Below are 14,670 nucleotides of genomic sequence, written 5' to 3'. Positions count from 1 at the left end.
ATCAATAAATATTTTAATGATAACTGAAAAAGCATTCAGTATTACTTTAATCATATCCTCTTTATTCCTCCTTTTATTCTATTAACTGTTTCCAAAAAGAGTAAAACATAATTTAGATTAGCATATTATATTTTTAAGTCATGAATAATGATACGTGTTAGCAGTAACTACTACTAAGGGGGGAATCATCACATTTAGCACAAGAATAAAAGTACTCACACGTATTCTTCTAGTAAGTACCTGTGAGAAAACTAAGGCATGAAGAGGTGTAACTTCGGTCACTCAGCTAAGACAAGGAAAGCTGGGATTCCATCCCAGGACACCTCAACAGAAAGCTTTTCCCACTATGCCAGACTACACTATACTTTCAATACGGAAAATGACAGTAATGTGTGGGTGTTAGAAACTTCTCTCAGTTCAAATCCTGGTCTATCCCTTTCTTATCTTTATGACATTGAGCAAGTTACTTTACAAGCCAAACCTCAGTTACCTCATCTGTAATGGGTGAGAAAATGTACCTACCTCACAAAGTCGCAGGAGATTCAGAAAAAACAAGAATGTTTAGAGTAGCACTCGGCATGCAGTTGGCACTCATTAAAGATTACTTCTTGTTATGTAACAAATACTCAAATATTTTATTCCCCATAGCCTTTTGACTTGCATGAGTAATTGAAAAAAAGAAAACCAATTTTGGCTTCCTTGCTGAATAGATGTAACTTAGAATTAATTTAAAAATTAAGAAAAATAATCAAATGTTTAATTACATCAATATCTGAACCTAATAACTCATAAATGTTTATACATTTAAATATCATACTCAAAAAGTAAAGAAATTTAGTCTTAATATACAATATTCCAAATAAAAAAGAAATGGAAGGTTTAGGAAGCCAAATAAGGTTATCATTAAAGGAATAGTTTTATATATATAATCTCTAATACGTATTAATTTCTGAAATACTTTAACTTAATGTAATAATTTCTAAGTATATTCCATAATAAATTTGAACATTCTATAAATTTGTTCAGTGGCACTATGTAACACCATCACCTAGATTTTACGTAACACTATACTTTTAAAAAGAAAAGATTTGGCATTTATTTCACAGATTTGACTTAGGCAACTAGTTATTCTTTAAATAAGCTGTAATATGCATTAAGCAGTCAATGACTAACAACCTTACAATGTATTATTTTACCTAAACTATTTTTGACTCTACTATAAAACAATATTAATATTTGGCTCTCATTCAAATTTCATCAGAAAACTAAGAAGTCAAATAAGTTTCTTTATATTTGGTAAATTTAATACATGATATGATTTCCTCATGAGAAATAGATTTTTACTTAGAAATTTTTTTTTAAACTGTAGCTTGGTGTTTAAGTTAAAATTACCAACCACATTTATTTTTAAACAAAGGCAATATCCACAATGATATCCACAAGAAAACAAAAGACAAATATAATTTTCATATTCAATTTACCACTTATGTCAACAAAAGCCATAAAATGATCACACTATAAACTCGTTAGCAATTTTCTATTTGATATAAAAGTACTTCCAATAAAATATACTAATAACAATGATCAAAATTCTCAAAATTCATCTCCAGATATAAGCACTTTATCTACAAAACATGCAAGTGATTTTCCTCTACATTTTATGCAGAAAAAAGTCTTCTAACTTTCGTTGTTTCGTTTTTCTTCTATTAGCCAGCTACACCACTCTATAATGTCTGCATAATAATGATACCAGGTTAGTAACACAGTCATTTCTGGTTACAGTTTAACCTACCATATTAGATTCTTCTGAGTGTATTAGTCCCACAATAATTTATTTGACCTGCTATTGATGTCATTTACCTATATGCAAACATGCCGATTGAAGTTAGTCTCTTTTTATAACCAGGGTGTACATTTGGTTTAATTGTTTAAACTCTTTTCATCAAATCACATCAAGTGTAGGAAATCACATCAAAGGGTGGGAACACATACAACATTACAATCCTTTCATTTCACATAGAGAATCCACAGGCACTTGCACAAACATATCCGTCACACCCAGGAGTATGTGCACAGTCACGTTACCAGCCATGACAGGTCGGCCATCCCCATTATCTGTGCCGCCGCGGCACACCTGAGCTCCCTGCCCCTTCACGTCACATTTAGGAGCAGCTCTAAGGCAGACTCTTGCTCATGGGCTGCCTCCTGGAAGTCCTCCCCCACTACCTCTCCATGGCAACCGCAGCCACAGAGAAGCCAGTCCACCTCTTACGCAAATGAAAGGAGGCCACAAATGTCAGCAGTCACAACATCCCCATTTTCCCTCCCTACTTAATTTCCTTCTTAAAGTCACAGTAATGCATTCTTCTTATTCTGCATCTGAGAGTACCTTCCCAACCGTTTAATGGCTAGGAAAGCAACTTAGGAAAATCAGAGTTAAAAATCCATCTGTGTGACCACTTACATAACATGACTGAGAATCCAAAGATGATTATGATTTGCTGAGTTTCATTTACCGACACAGAATCTCAGCAAGCCCCCTTTATGTCTCGGCATCCTAGTATTTGAGATAAGAGTGCTTTAAGATATTAACTATCCTGTAATTTGGCTTTCTTAAAAACGACAGAGAGAGAGAGCCCATCCGTTATGACGATCAAGAAACAATCAGTACTTAATATGCATTGTTTCTTTTGCAGATTCTCATTTATTTGGAAAAGTCAAGGTTTTAAAAAATATTTTTACTTTTAAACCAAATCATCAACTATCTAATTCTACAGGAGGGAAAAACTGAACACATTATCATTCATTATTCAATTGTTATCAGGTTTAGTTTACACTGTAATTGTCTGAAGTTTTATTTCCCAGATATATATTTAAAGAAGCAAATATAATGGCTAGTTACGCTTCATATGGCTACAGAGATTGGAAAGCAGATGTAAATCCCCATTAACAAAATCATGATTGCAATAACTGTTTAATATATAGATGTCAGATTTTAAAGCATGTTTTAAGCCATGGGATGCACCAAAGTATCAAATTCTATACGTGGTTATAAACATGTGATGGTCTAATAAAAAGAATTCCGATTGAAATAGCTTGGAACAAGATACTACTGGTGAACAATATAAACGTAGTGGGTTTAATATCCTCCAAAACATGTATCCAAAATCAATTGAAATCCAAAACAGTTATGTTTACATGAAAAACAATACAAGAGAATAATCAGAACATTAAAAACTACATATATATGTATACATGTATATGCGTACACATATTTTAGTTGTCTGATGAAAGGGGCAATTTAAAAACCTGAATTTTTCAGCAAAACATTTACTAAGTATCTACCAACGTGCTACGTACCCTACAGTTTAGGCACATAGAGACATGAGGCATTTTCATGGAGGGCCACTCAGAGGCAGTGGGAGCTGTACCTCAAGCAGCCCCAACCCATCCCAGCTGAGTGTTCCGGGAGGCTGCCCAGAGGGACTAGAGGTGAATCTCAGGATCAAGTTTCAGTCCACAGCAGAAAAAGACTCAAGAGATTCAGGGCAAAGCACGATGGTTAGAAACAGCACAGTAGGCGAGGCGAACCCCAGGTAGGTGGCAATGCAGGGAGCACCACCAGAGGGATGTGGCAGGAGAAGCAGCCAAGATGATGGACACAATATCGTGAAAAGAAGGTAAGCCTTTGTCCTGAGGTTTAGGGTTAGAGTATAGTGTTCTAGATAATATAATAACACAATCACATTACAAATTACTCAAATTATTCATTGCTTTTGGTTCTAAATGTTTAGCGGGAATCCCCACCCAACCTCTGTACCCCGCCCCCCAAAAAATGTAGGATAAGAAAGTATGAATGTCGGCTGGGTGCAGTGGCTCACGCCTGTAATTCCAACACTTTGGGAGGCTGAGGCAGGTGGATCAGTTGAGGTCAGGAGTTGGGAGACCAGCCTGGCCAACGTGGCAAAACCCCATCTCTTCTAAAAATACAAAAATTAGCCAGGTACAGTGGTATCAAATTCTGTAAGTGGTTATAAACATGTGATGGTCTAATAATAAGAATTCCAATTGAAATAGCTTGGAACAAGATACTACTGGTGAACAATATAATGTTCAGCTACTTGGGAGGCTAAGGCAGGAGAATTGCTTGAACCTGGGAGGTGGAGGTTGCAGTGAGCCAAGATTGTGTCACTGCACTCCAGCCTGGGCAACAAACAGAGTGACACTCTGTCTCCAAAAAAGAAAAAAAAAAGTAAGCATGAATGTCTATGTCTATGCGTCTCACATAAAGCAGCTGTTAACTGCACAGAGCAAGGTACTAAATCAATACATATGTAAATACTTACATACATATTTACATGCATACATGCACGCTTGGTAAAATTTTCTTTTGCAAGGCTTACTAGGTCAGCCCCACGTGACTTGTATCAAGAGACCAGGAGTCTAGTTCCAGCAATACCATCACCAGTACGGAGCTGTTTGCACCTGGGCTGCTTGCCCAAGCTGCTGGAGCCACACCTAGGAAACATGGAAAATCTACCCCCTGCCTAAAGCTTCCATTCCAGAACTTACTACCCCAAAGTAAAGTATTTGTTCAGGCTGTCTGCCTTTCAGGCTAGCCTTTAAGGGCAAGAGCCATATTTTATTCATTTTTATTATCTCTAATATCTAACACAATATTTGTTCCAACAACAACAACAAACATATTTCGAACCAATGCTCTCCAGGTTCCTTTCAGCCACAAGATCAATGATTCTAGGATTTTAAGAGTCAACTTCAAAAAAGCCAGCCAACTTGGAAGTGGAACTAAAATGTAAATGACATCATCAACCCCTTTCTTTAACTTTCTTTTGACAATTTCGATTTCTCTAAACACATGACTGGGTGAATGCTATTTTCAAAACACTAACATTTGCAGAATTACCACTAAGCACTTTATAAATGCAGTATATATAAAATTTTACACTTTTTTTTTTTCCAAATCACTGGCAATATTGACACTGACACTCTCAGACCAAAGCCCCTTTACATGAAAGCAGCATTTTGGTTTGAAACAATCAGAATCAATCTGATTACCTAGATGCCTTCCTTCTCACACTAAAGCGATGTGACAACTCAACATGCTGGCCTCAGGGACTGACTTATGTACTCTAAACATCTATTTAGCAAGAAAGCCACAATTGGTTTGCTTTTTTTCAATTACTCATGCAAGTCAAACGGCTATGGGGAATAAAATATTTGAGTATTTGTTAGATAATAAGAAGTAATCTTTAATGAGTGCCAACTACATGCTGAGTGCTACTCTAAACGTTCTTCCCCAAAATGATGCACACTATTCTTCACATTTTACAGTTACTGTATTGCTGACGATTAGAAATGATTCTACCGACTCCCCTCTCATTGTCCAAATAATTATTAAATTTTACATTCATCATTCTAATCTATTTAGAAAGTTATAACATCAAATATTCAAGAAAGAAGCCTCTTAATCAATCCTGAGCATACCAGAAGATCCTACTAACTAGAATACCCCAGATCATCAAAGTCAGGAGATCCGAATTGATGGTGAAGCTTTAGAATGAGTTACTTCCTGAGACTATAACAGTCATCATCTCTGAGAGTCTTTGATAAACAAAACAGAACAATGGAGGTAACCTCTTCAAGTTCCTCTTATTTCTGAGATTGCGGAATCTGCAGATTAATATCAAGATCATCTCTAGACCATATACCATATACTCATATGCAAAACTACCAAAAAAGGGGTAAGGAGGAAAATATGCATTTTTTTAAGTACCTAGATTACTGACTGCCAACCATTTCAAGCATGAGGCCTTCTTTTCAACAAACAATGCTATAGTCCTCCAGGTGACAGTAGTTATATTTTCACTATCTGTTGATTTAGCAAACATATCAATAATAAAAATACAGGCAATACTTTTAAATGCACCTTTATTTCATTAGTCACAATAGCATCTATATTCATTAATTTAAAATATAGTTGTACTCAAGTATATAAAAAGATTAAAATATCATCACCAAGTTAGAGCTCCACAATATAAGGATAGCTTGTCATCAGAAAAATCTATGCTTACAATTCGTTATACAGACATATTAAACCAAAACACTGATAAAAATTCCATACCCAGACTAGGCAACATGGTGAAACACCATCTCTACCAAAAAAGATTTAAAAAATTAGCCAGGTGTGGTGGTGCACACCTGTAGTCCCAGCTACTTGGGAGGCTAAGATGGGAGGATCACTTGAGCTCAGGAGGCAGAAATTGCAGTGAGCCAAGATCATGCCACTGCACTCCAGCCTGGGTAACAGAGCAAGGCTCTGTTTAAAAAAAAAAAAAAAAAAACCATACCATTATTTGCAAAATACTCAAGAAGTTATGATTAAAACAATTTCCAAAACTATGTAAAAAATGTCTGAGAAGCTAACTTGTATTTAACTGTGAACTACCAGAAGCATTGCCATTAAAGTCAGGTTTTTATCAGTAGTATTTGATACTTCACTAGAGTCCTGGACAATGTAATAAAATTAGAAAAAATTTAAAAGATGCATAAAAATTGTAAAGAAACAAAATCATTTTATTTGCAGCTGATATAATCTAATTAGACAAATCCCCCCAAAATCAACTGAATTGATAAGAATAAGAATTCAGTAAAGTGGCCATATTCAAATTCAACTTACAAAAATCGATAACTTTAATATACTTTCAAACGTACGACAAATAAATGAACAAAGAAATACATATACAGAGATGAGGCAAATGTGGCAAGACGTTAACTGCTATGAATTCAACTGAAGGAAACACAGATTATTATTATTATTAATATTAATCATTCCACTTTTCTTTAAGAACATCACACTACCTCTCGAGTCTGAGGCTCCATACAACGTAATAAGTAAATTCAAGACACTTCCTTCATCTTCAAACCTCACATTGCCCAGTAACTCACTAGTAATTTATTGATCCTATTTCACCTCCAAATAAATCCCAAAGACATTGAAACTTATTTTCTGCTCCAGACTCTTCACTTCCGCTTCTTCATTAATCTTTTTTTAACCTTAGTTTCTCTATTCCAACCTTTTACCAGATTAAGGATAAAACTAGGGCCCCTAGAACAAGTGCCTAGAGCCATTTAATCCAATATGACTTCTGCTACCTAAGTTGCTGAGCAAGCGCATATAAAATAAAAGGAGTAAATAACAGCTCATCTTTTCCACGAATATTACATATAGTACAGTTCCCCAAAATGATGCGCGCTATCCTTCCATATCTCACTGTACTCACTTTATAACAGCACTAGCTTAATAGAACACTTGTCTTGGACTTTATGGACCAAGCACGTTTATCTCCATCATTTTGCTGATTTTGTTTAACTTGCTTTGTGAGCAGGGAAAGGCTCTTTTAATCATAGTGATGAAATCTCATGCTTCAAATCCAGGATGCTGGCAGAAATAACTCAATTTGTATCCTGAAATTTGCTAGTTTAGAAAAAAATTCCAGCTCAGAAATCAAATATCCAACCAAAAGGATTAAAGATTTCTTCGCCTCTAAACTGGATATTGGTGAGAGAAAAACATATAAATACCATATCCATATTGTATCCTCCAGTTTGTGCCAACTGGTCAGATGAGGCATTGTGGTTTTCTATTTTAAATAGAAACAACAAAAGATAACAAAATAATGATTTTTTTTTTTTTTTTTTTGAGACGGAGTCTCACTCTGTTGCTAGGCTAGAGTGCAGTGGCGGATCTCGGCTCACTGCAACCTCTGACTTCCTGCTTCAAGGGATTCTCCTGCCTCAGCCTCCCAAGTAGCTGGGATTACAGGCACGTGCCACCATGCCCAGCGAATTTTTGTATTTTTAGTAGAGACGGGGTTTCACCGTGTTGGCCAGGATGGTCTCGATCTCCTGAACTCGTGATTCGCCCGCCTCAGCCTCCCAAAGTGCTGGGATTACAGGCGTGAGCCACCGAAAATCATGATTTTAACTGAAGAATTTTCTTTCCTGTTTAGATTCCTCAAGTACACATTCTAAAAACATACTATAACTTTAGGTTCATAATGTTTATTACAAGTATAATTCTATAATAATGTATTAATTACTTAGTATTATACTTTCCCACTAGGCAGTAAGCTCTACAAGAGCAGGAACTTGCCCACCTTGTTCTGCACAGAAGTCTGACTACCTAGCGAGAAGACAATCTACATCTCACCAGAAACTGAATGAACGTAGATCAAACTGAAGCTAACAAAGGTAACTTTCTAAAATGGGTATTTAACACGTAGGTAATTTTTTCCTTAAAAGTATTTCAGGATAAACATACAAATGAATATCACAACCCTGAATTAGGTTCTCAAATGCTCAGATTTTCTAATGAGCAAGAAGCACAACATCAAATAATATGCTATGTCATGAAATCATGTATGTTAATCAGAAAAGTGAAAAAAGAGGTTCCACAATAACCAAATAAAATGGAAACAAACTAATCTTACAACAGCAAAAAAAGTTCATTATGGTGAAGTCATTATGCAGTCATTTAAAACTGATGTTTATAGGGAATTTTAATGACACTGAAAACTAGTAATAGATAATATTAAGGGGAGCATCCCAAAAGATATACTGTATGATGCCAACTGTGCTTTAAAATTCATGTATGTGTAGTTATATATTCATATGTATATGTGTGTAAATGTGCATGTATATATAGTCTAGATACATATGTAGGTATATGCATATATATCCATATGTATACATATAAATGAAAGATATCAAATTGTTAATAGTAGTTATTTCTGGATGGTACAGTTATGAGTGACTATAACTTCTGTATGTGGATCTTCCAAATTTTCTGCAACAAACATATAGTGTATGTTTTCTTGTAAATATACCTATAGACTATATATTGTTTTTCATACCATAGTTTCCACAGCATAAACCTTGGTATCAATCCAATTATTTGCAGAGTCATCAGGCAAATGAGTGAATCAAATGTAATAATCCCAAATATCTCAAGTTGGCATCACAATTGACAGATTAAAGTAAATAAACACAGAGCGGGCATGTTTTATATGTTGCTGAGAGTTATGGGCTATGCAAGCCTGAAAGCTATTAGCTTTCAAATATGACAGACTATTTGAAATGGAGAAGGGAAAGATAACCTACTTTTCTGATACTAACAAGTTGTAGCTCACATTTCCACATGGAGAAGGATCAAATGTACATTCCCTTTCTGTTATCCTATTTGTCATATTCCTTACTGAAAAAAATAATGACCTTAAGTACAAGATACATTATGTAGCAAGATGTTCATCCTATTTATTCTGGAAAAGGGCTGAAAGCCACCATATAACAGAGCTTGGCATGTTTATCTCTAGGGTTCTCTTGTCAATTTCTGTTTTGTGGGGGAAGGGGTTTGATATGATTGGGAAAGGAAAATTAATGTTTTCTTTTCTCTCCAAATATATCCTAGCTTAAGCAGTACATAGCCCCCCACAGAGCATCCCCCTACCCCACCTCCACTTTGGTTTCAGTCAAGACATGGAATCAATTCTGCCCCTACCTAGGGCTGTAGACTCAGAACTCCCCCACACCATCTCCACAGGGCCTCAGAATATTTCTATTAGTCTTTTGCCCCTTAAGACTCACAGGTACCTATTTATGTTTTTTTTTTTTTGTCATATCCTAAAATTTCAGTTAATTTATAATTAATGGTGTTTTCTTATAATAATTTTCCATGGCTTATAATACATTTCTATACTGCTTCTCTTATTTGTATCCTTGGTAAACTTTATCTTCTAACTTGACTAGAAAAAAATCCCACTCTTCTTTTAAACAAACCACAAATTGACAGTCAGGACATCTCAATGTTTAAAGAACAGCAAATAAGATTTGGCTATATATGCCACAAAATATCCCTACAAACACACACACACACACACACACACACACACACACACACACACACACACGAACAGCATATTGGGAAATACTTATAATAATTTTATACCTTGTCTACTGCAAATCTTTATAACGAAACACCATATACTATGGACATGTGTTATATTTTCCCCAAAACAGATGTAAATTAAAGCAGCTGCACAGAAAGTCTTCCGATCTTCAAGAAAATTATAGCTGTGAAGTGTAAAGGCAAATACTCCAATTACAGGAACTACACAGCCTTGCAATAATGACAATCAAATTATTTTAAAAACTGATGAGAATCCCCGCCCAACCCCAAGAAATTACTTTCTGAGCATTTGCTACAAGTCTCCAAAAGATAGCATTTCCTAACTATTTTAGCCTGCATTTTTAAAGCATAGGAATGATTGTTTTATCAATTAAAATTTCTAGTTTACAGATGGTTACCTAGTTTTAGTCTGGTGAAATTAAAACCTTAGACTTCATTTTAAGACAAGAAAAGAAAGTAAATTGAGGTAACAAGGTACACTGGGAACAGTAAGGGTTTGTTTTCAGACAAACAGGCTCAATTCCTAGTTTGGCCATTTACTAGGTACATGATACATGGCAAGAGACTCCAACTCTCCAAGTCTCAGCCTCTTTCATAACAAAAAATTAAATAGTGCTATCTGCCTCATAAGACAGTTTTAATTCCTGAAAGAGATGACTGATGGAATACACCAGACGCAGAGTAGATACTCAGTGTATGTTAGCTCTTATACCCTTCTTCACAAATACTACAAAATTTTCCAAACTGACCAAATAACTTTACACACATAAGGTTCTGACACTACTGTAACAGTTTAATGTACTATTGGAGGTACATTTAGAATATCAATTTTTTAAATGATGTTTAAGAAAGTTAAAATGTATTAATAAAAACCCTCAGATATTCCACCATGCTCTACAAAGCTATCTCTAGGTGGCCCTCTAAGTGGCTTACTTTTGGTGGTTCCAGTAAGATGCATTTCATTATTTAGATGTGTCCTTGTTAAGTAAATATAAGGTAAAGTAAAAGAATCAATACATTCATAATCTGCCTGTATATATATGCCATGGTCTTGATTCTGTAAGAAGACATGTCTTTATTCATCTAAAGCCATGTACAAATGGAAGTAGAATTTCCAAAGACTGCTTTTAAAATTAAAGGCATGTTTCACAAGTTAGCAAAAGCTGTTGCAGCCTCTTAGATCTCTGTATTGGCTAACCACATACCACGACATGCTATCCTCAGTTGGAAAGTTCCCCCACACAGTATTTGAACTCATTTTGAAACTGGAGAGAACAGTTCCTCCTATAACTCATCTGGGCAAGTTTATATAAAAGAACAATTTTTCAGAAAGCCACAGAGGTTCTCTCCCAAGATTTGCTGAAGTATAATTATGGACAAGTGCAAATATGGAAAGAGAAGCTAACTAAAAGTAAAAAGCACAGTGAATAAGCGTTTATAAAGATTTATATAAAAAGAAACAAAAACAAAAACTTCAGCCCACCTAATAAATTTTAGTAATACCCATTCATGTACCACCCTCCCCACCACCTCCCTTCCCCAGAAACAAAAAACATGGTTAGACTGCATGTTAACATGGGAAGATACCTATATCTACATATTTATATTTTATCTATATATTATATATTATTTAATTTGGATGAAGTAATATGCACTAGTTATATAGTATTTACATATATACACTATGTATACACACACATAGTAAAGGCAAAAATGGAAAGATAAAACATAATATTCTTAAATGGTTACTTACTGGGGGGGAGAAGGCAGAGACAGAAGATGGACTTTTTTGACAGTATCTTGTTTTCTAGATGCTACTTTGGAGTCATGTAAATATTTTCTGTGATTGTAGAACAAAAATCTTAAATAAAAACTCCTAAAAATCAAAAATAAAATATGACAAATGAACTTTGCATTTATAAGGTGGTAGCATAACCACACAGAGAAGAATGACTGACAGTGAAACACATTAATCCTATATCCGTAGTGGGACACAAACTAATGACAAAAGAAAAATGGTGGTATTGGTGCTGGCATTAGTAGTCTGAACTGCTGTGTATGTCAAAGCAAGTAAGTAATTCTGTCATTCCAGGAGTCACTGAGTACAAGCATTCTTGCTGTGAGAGAAAGGAGACAGAAGCATAAGATCCAAGAGGTGAAGTAAAAACCCTGTCGTCCTGACATTTATATATATATACATATATATATATATGCACTTGTGTATGTGCTACACACATGCACACAGCATCCACTGAACAGGCCTGGAAGCAACTGCCAACCCAGTAGCAATGAGCATGCCTAGCGCCTGGCCTGTGGTTCCCCGATACCATTTCCTGCCACTTCCACCTTCATCAATAGAACATTTCAATAGGTGGAGATTAAGACCCCCAAAAAGTAGGAGCAAAGACTTGGAAGCAGGAAAGGCCTACTTAGGATGAGCAAATGGCCCACCAGGCCAAGGGCTAGAAAGCAAGGGCATCTGCAGTGAGACTGCCTGGAGGGGCCTGACAGGGCCCGACTGTGAGAGCTAATCTTGAAAGCAAAGAAAGCTGTTTGTGATTCTTGAGGAGAGGATGGGAGTCACCCAGCTGGACCCATGGTGTTTAATTTTTTTTCTTTTTTTTTTGAGACGGAGTCTCTGTCTGTCACCCAGGCTGGAGTGCAGCGGTGGGATCTCGGCTCACTGCAACCTCCGCCTCCCGGGTTCACGCCATTCTCCTGCCTCAGCCTCCCGAGTAACTGGGACTACAGGTGCCTGCCACTACGCCCGACTCGTGTTTTTGAATTTTTAGTAGAGACAGGGTTTCACCATGTTAGCCAGGATGGTCTTGATCTCCTGACCTCGTGATCCGCCCGTCCTGGCCTTCCAAAGTGCTGGGATTACAGGCGTGAGCCACCGCGCCCGGCCGATGGTGTTTAATTTTTACAGTGCCCATGTGTGGCAGGCATGAACTGTCGTTATTTACAGATGAGGATGCTAAGGCTTATCTGGCAAATAGCATGTGGAACAGTCCCAATTCTAAACCCAATCGCGGTTTCCTAATACAGGCTTGTTTCTACTAGGCTGGCGGAGTAGGTACCTGGCATTTAGGGCAGTTAACGGTGTCAGTGTAAGAACAAGTTAGAGAGTCATGGACAAAGCTGATCAGATAGGAGGCTTTGTCTTTCTTAGGAGCAACAGGGGCAGACTCTGAGCACCTCCAGATATACACACTCCAGAGAGCACACATCATCGCCAGCAACACCCCAGAAAGCGACATGCATTCGAGAATACCTTGTAATTTTTCATCTTCATTTTAATGTTACAAACCAATTCATCAAATTGTAACAGTTACATCAAAAAGGAAGCAAAATTTCACAACAAAAATATTCCCTCATTACATAATAAAAATCGTTGAAATCCCAAATAGAGCATACGAGAAAAAGGAAGTTTAACAAAAACTACTCAAATGGGCCATGAAAGTATAAGCTTATTAGTGGAAATCCACAAATTTGTTTTTAAATAAGTTTGAGTCATCTGTAAATCATCCCTCCATCTTTCTTTCTACATATAAATAGCATTTATTATCTGAGCAAGCAGACAGAAAAATATCTTCTTTGGTTATTTGTGTTGATTTGTGAACAGAGAACTGGACAAAATCTAAATATCTAAGAGCCCTCCTTTAACTTTAATATCCTATAGTCATTTAAAGAGACACATCTGATCAGGCGGAGCAACTGGCATGATGGTCCCCTCCTTGCGCAAGGTCTCACACACTCTGCCAAACACAGAAAGCCAGTGCTGTCACGCCACAAGCTCCCTGAGGGGCTAAAACACCACTCAGATCCCCTTTCTCCAGGTGCTGACCCACTCAGCAGCCAAATCTTAGAGAGAGGAAGAGAGAGGGTCAGAACCCTACAGAGGAAGGCTGCTCACGAGGGGGCATGCCAACACTATCTGCACCTTAAAAACAGGTGAATCCTGACATAAGAAATGTCATTAATCTCAAGCCTCTGTGTACCAAAAAGATTTCAATGTATTAGCACCTGTTTCAAGGGTGTTCCTGTTATCTGGTAACCCACACCCCGTAATAAATGTTCTGGTTATAAAGGCTTGGGAGAATCACCCCATACCCTTCCCCCTGCCCACACCCACCTTTTGCTGTATTCTCACCTCTTTTATTTTCCTTTGGGTAAGCCAGAGCTGGCTACACTTTGGAATCTAAAATCTTATCATAATGCCCAGTGAGGAACTATCTCCACATTTTCTTTTGCTAACATCATATTAAAATGCATTAAGCAGCCAGTGTGCCCAGTAGATACCACATAAACACTCTGAGGCTTGATTTTGGTTTGAATTGTGCAGACTAGTGGAGAGAGAATAATACAAAACTGTCCCCAAGCAGAAAGAACAGTTTCACCATTTTGCTCAAAAGTGAGCCAGTAACTGGAAAGAAAGGGTCACAAAACAAGCCTGTGTCTCAGTTTCACAGATTGAATAATTTTTATGTAAGTAATACTAAAAAGGAGACAATCTCGTTTTAGCCCCTATGGTTCTTTAAACTGGAAAGGTATTTTTAAAAACAAGCATTCTGTATTCACCCTTAAATGTTGAATTTTCAATTAGAGAGCGTATCCAGGTACCATTAACAACAGATTGTGCATGTTTTTAAATACTCTGTGACTCACAAGTAGAATCTTGATTA

At 36.6% G+C, this 14,670-nt stretch overlaps 1 protein-coding gene across 5 annotated transcripts in view; it reads right to left on the bottom strand.

The window, feature by feature from the left end:
* The window catches only part of HIVEP1 (HIVEP zinc finger 1), a 150,145-nt gene that overhangs the window by 96,380 nt on the left and 39,095 nt on the right, over positions 1 to 14,670 (bottom strand). The window contains exon 1 of one of the 5 annotated variants that reach the window (XM_032140248.2): positions 2,086 to 2,175. The exons of the other annotated variants lie outside the window; for them this stretch is intronic. Coding sequence (XP_031996139.1) covers positions 2,086 to 2,092 — 7 coding nt within the window. The 5' untranslated portion in view covers positions 2,093 to 2,175. Of the gene's footprint in view, positions 1 to 2,085; positions 2,176 to 14,670 lie in introns of those variants that run through there. 5 annotated transcript variants of the gene reach the window in all.

The sequence above is a fragment of the Hylobates moloch genome, unplaced genomic scaffold, assembly GCF_009828535.3.
Source record: "Hylobates moloch isolate HMO894 unplaced genomic scaffold, HMol_V3 SCAFFOLD_20, whole genome shotgun sequence".
NCBI classification, from domain to species: Eukaryota; Metazoa; Chordata; class Mammalia; order Primates; family Hylobatidae; genus Hylobates; species Hylobates moloch.
Note: the sequence above shows the minus strand (reverse complement) of the source record. Positions and strands in the feature narration are given on the sequence as shown.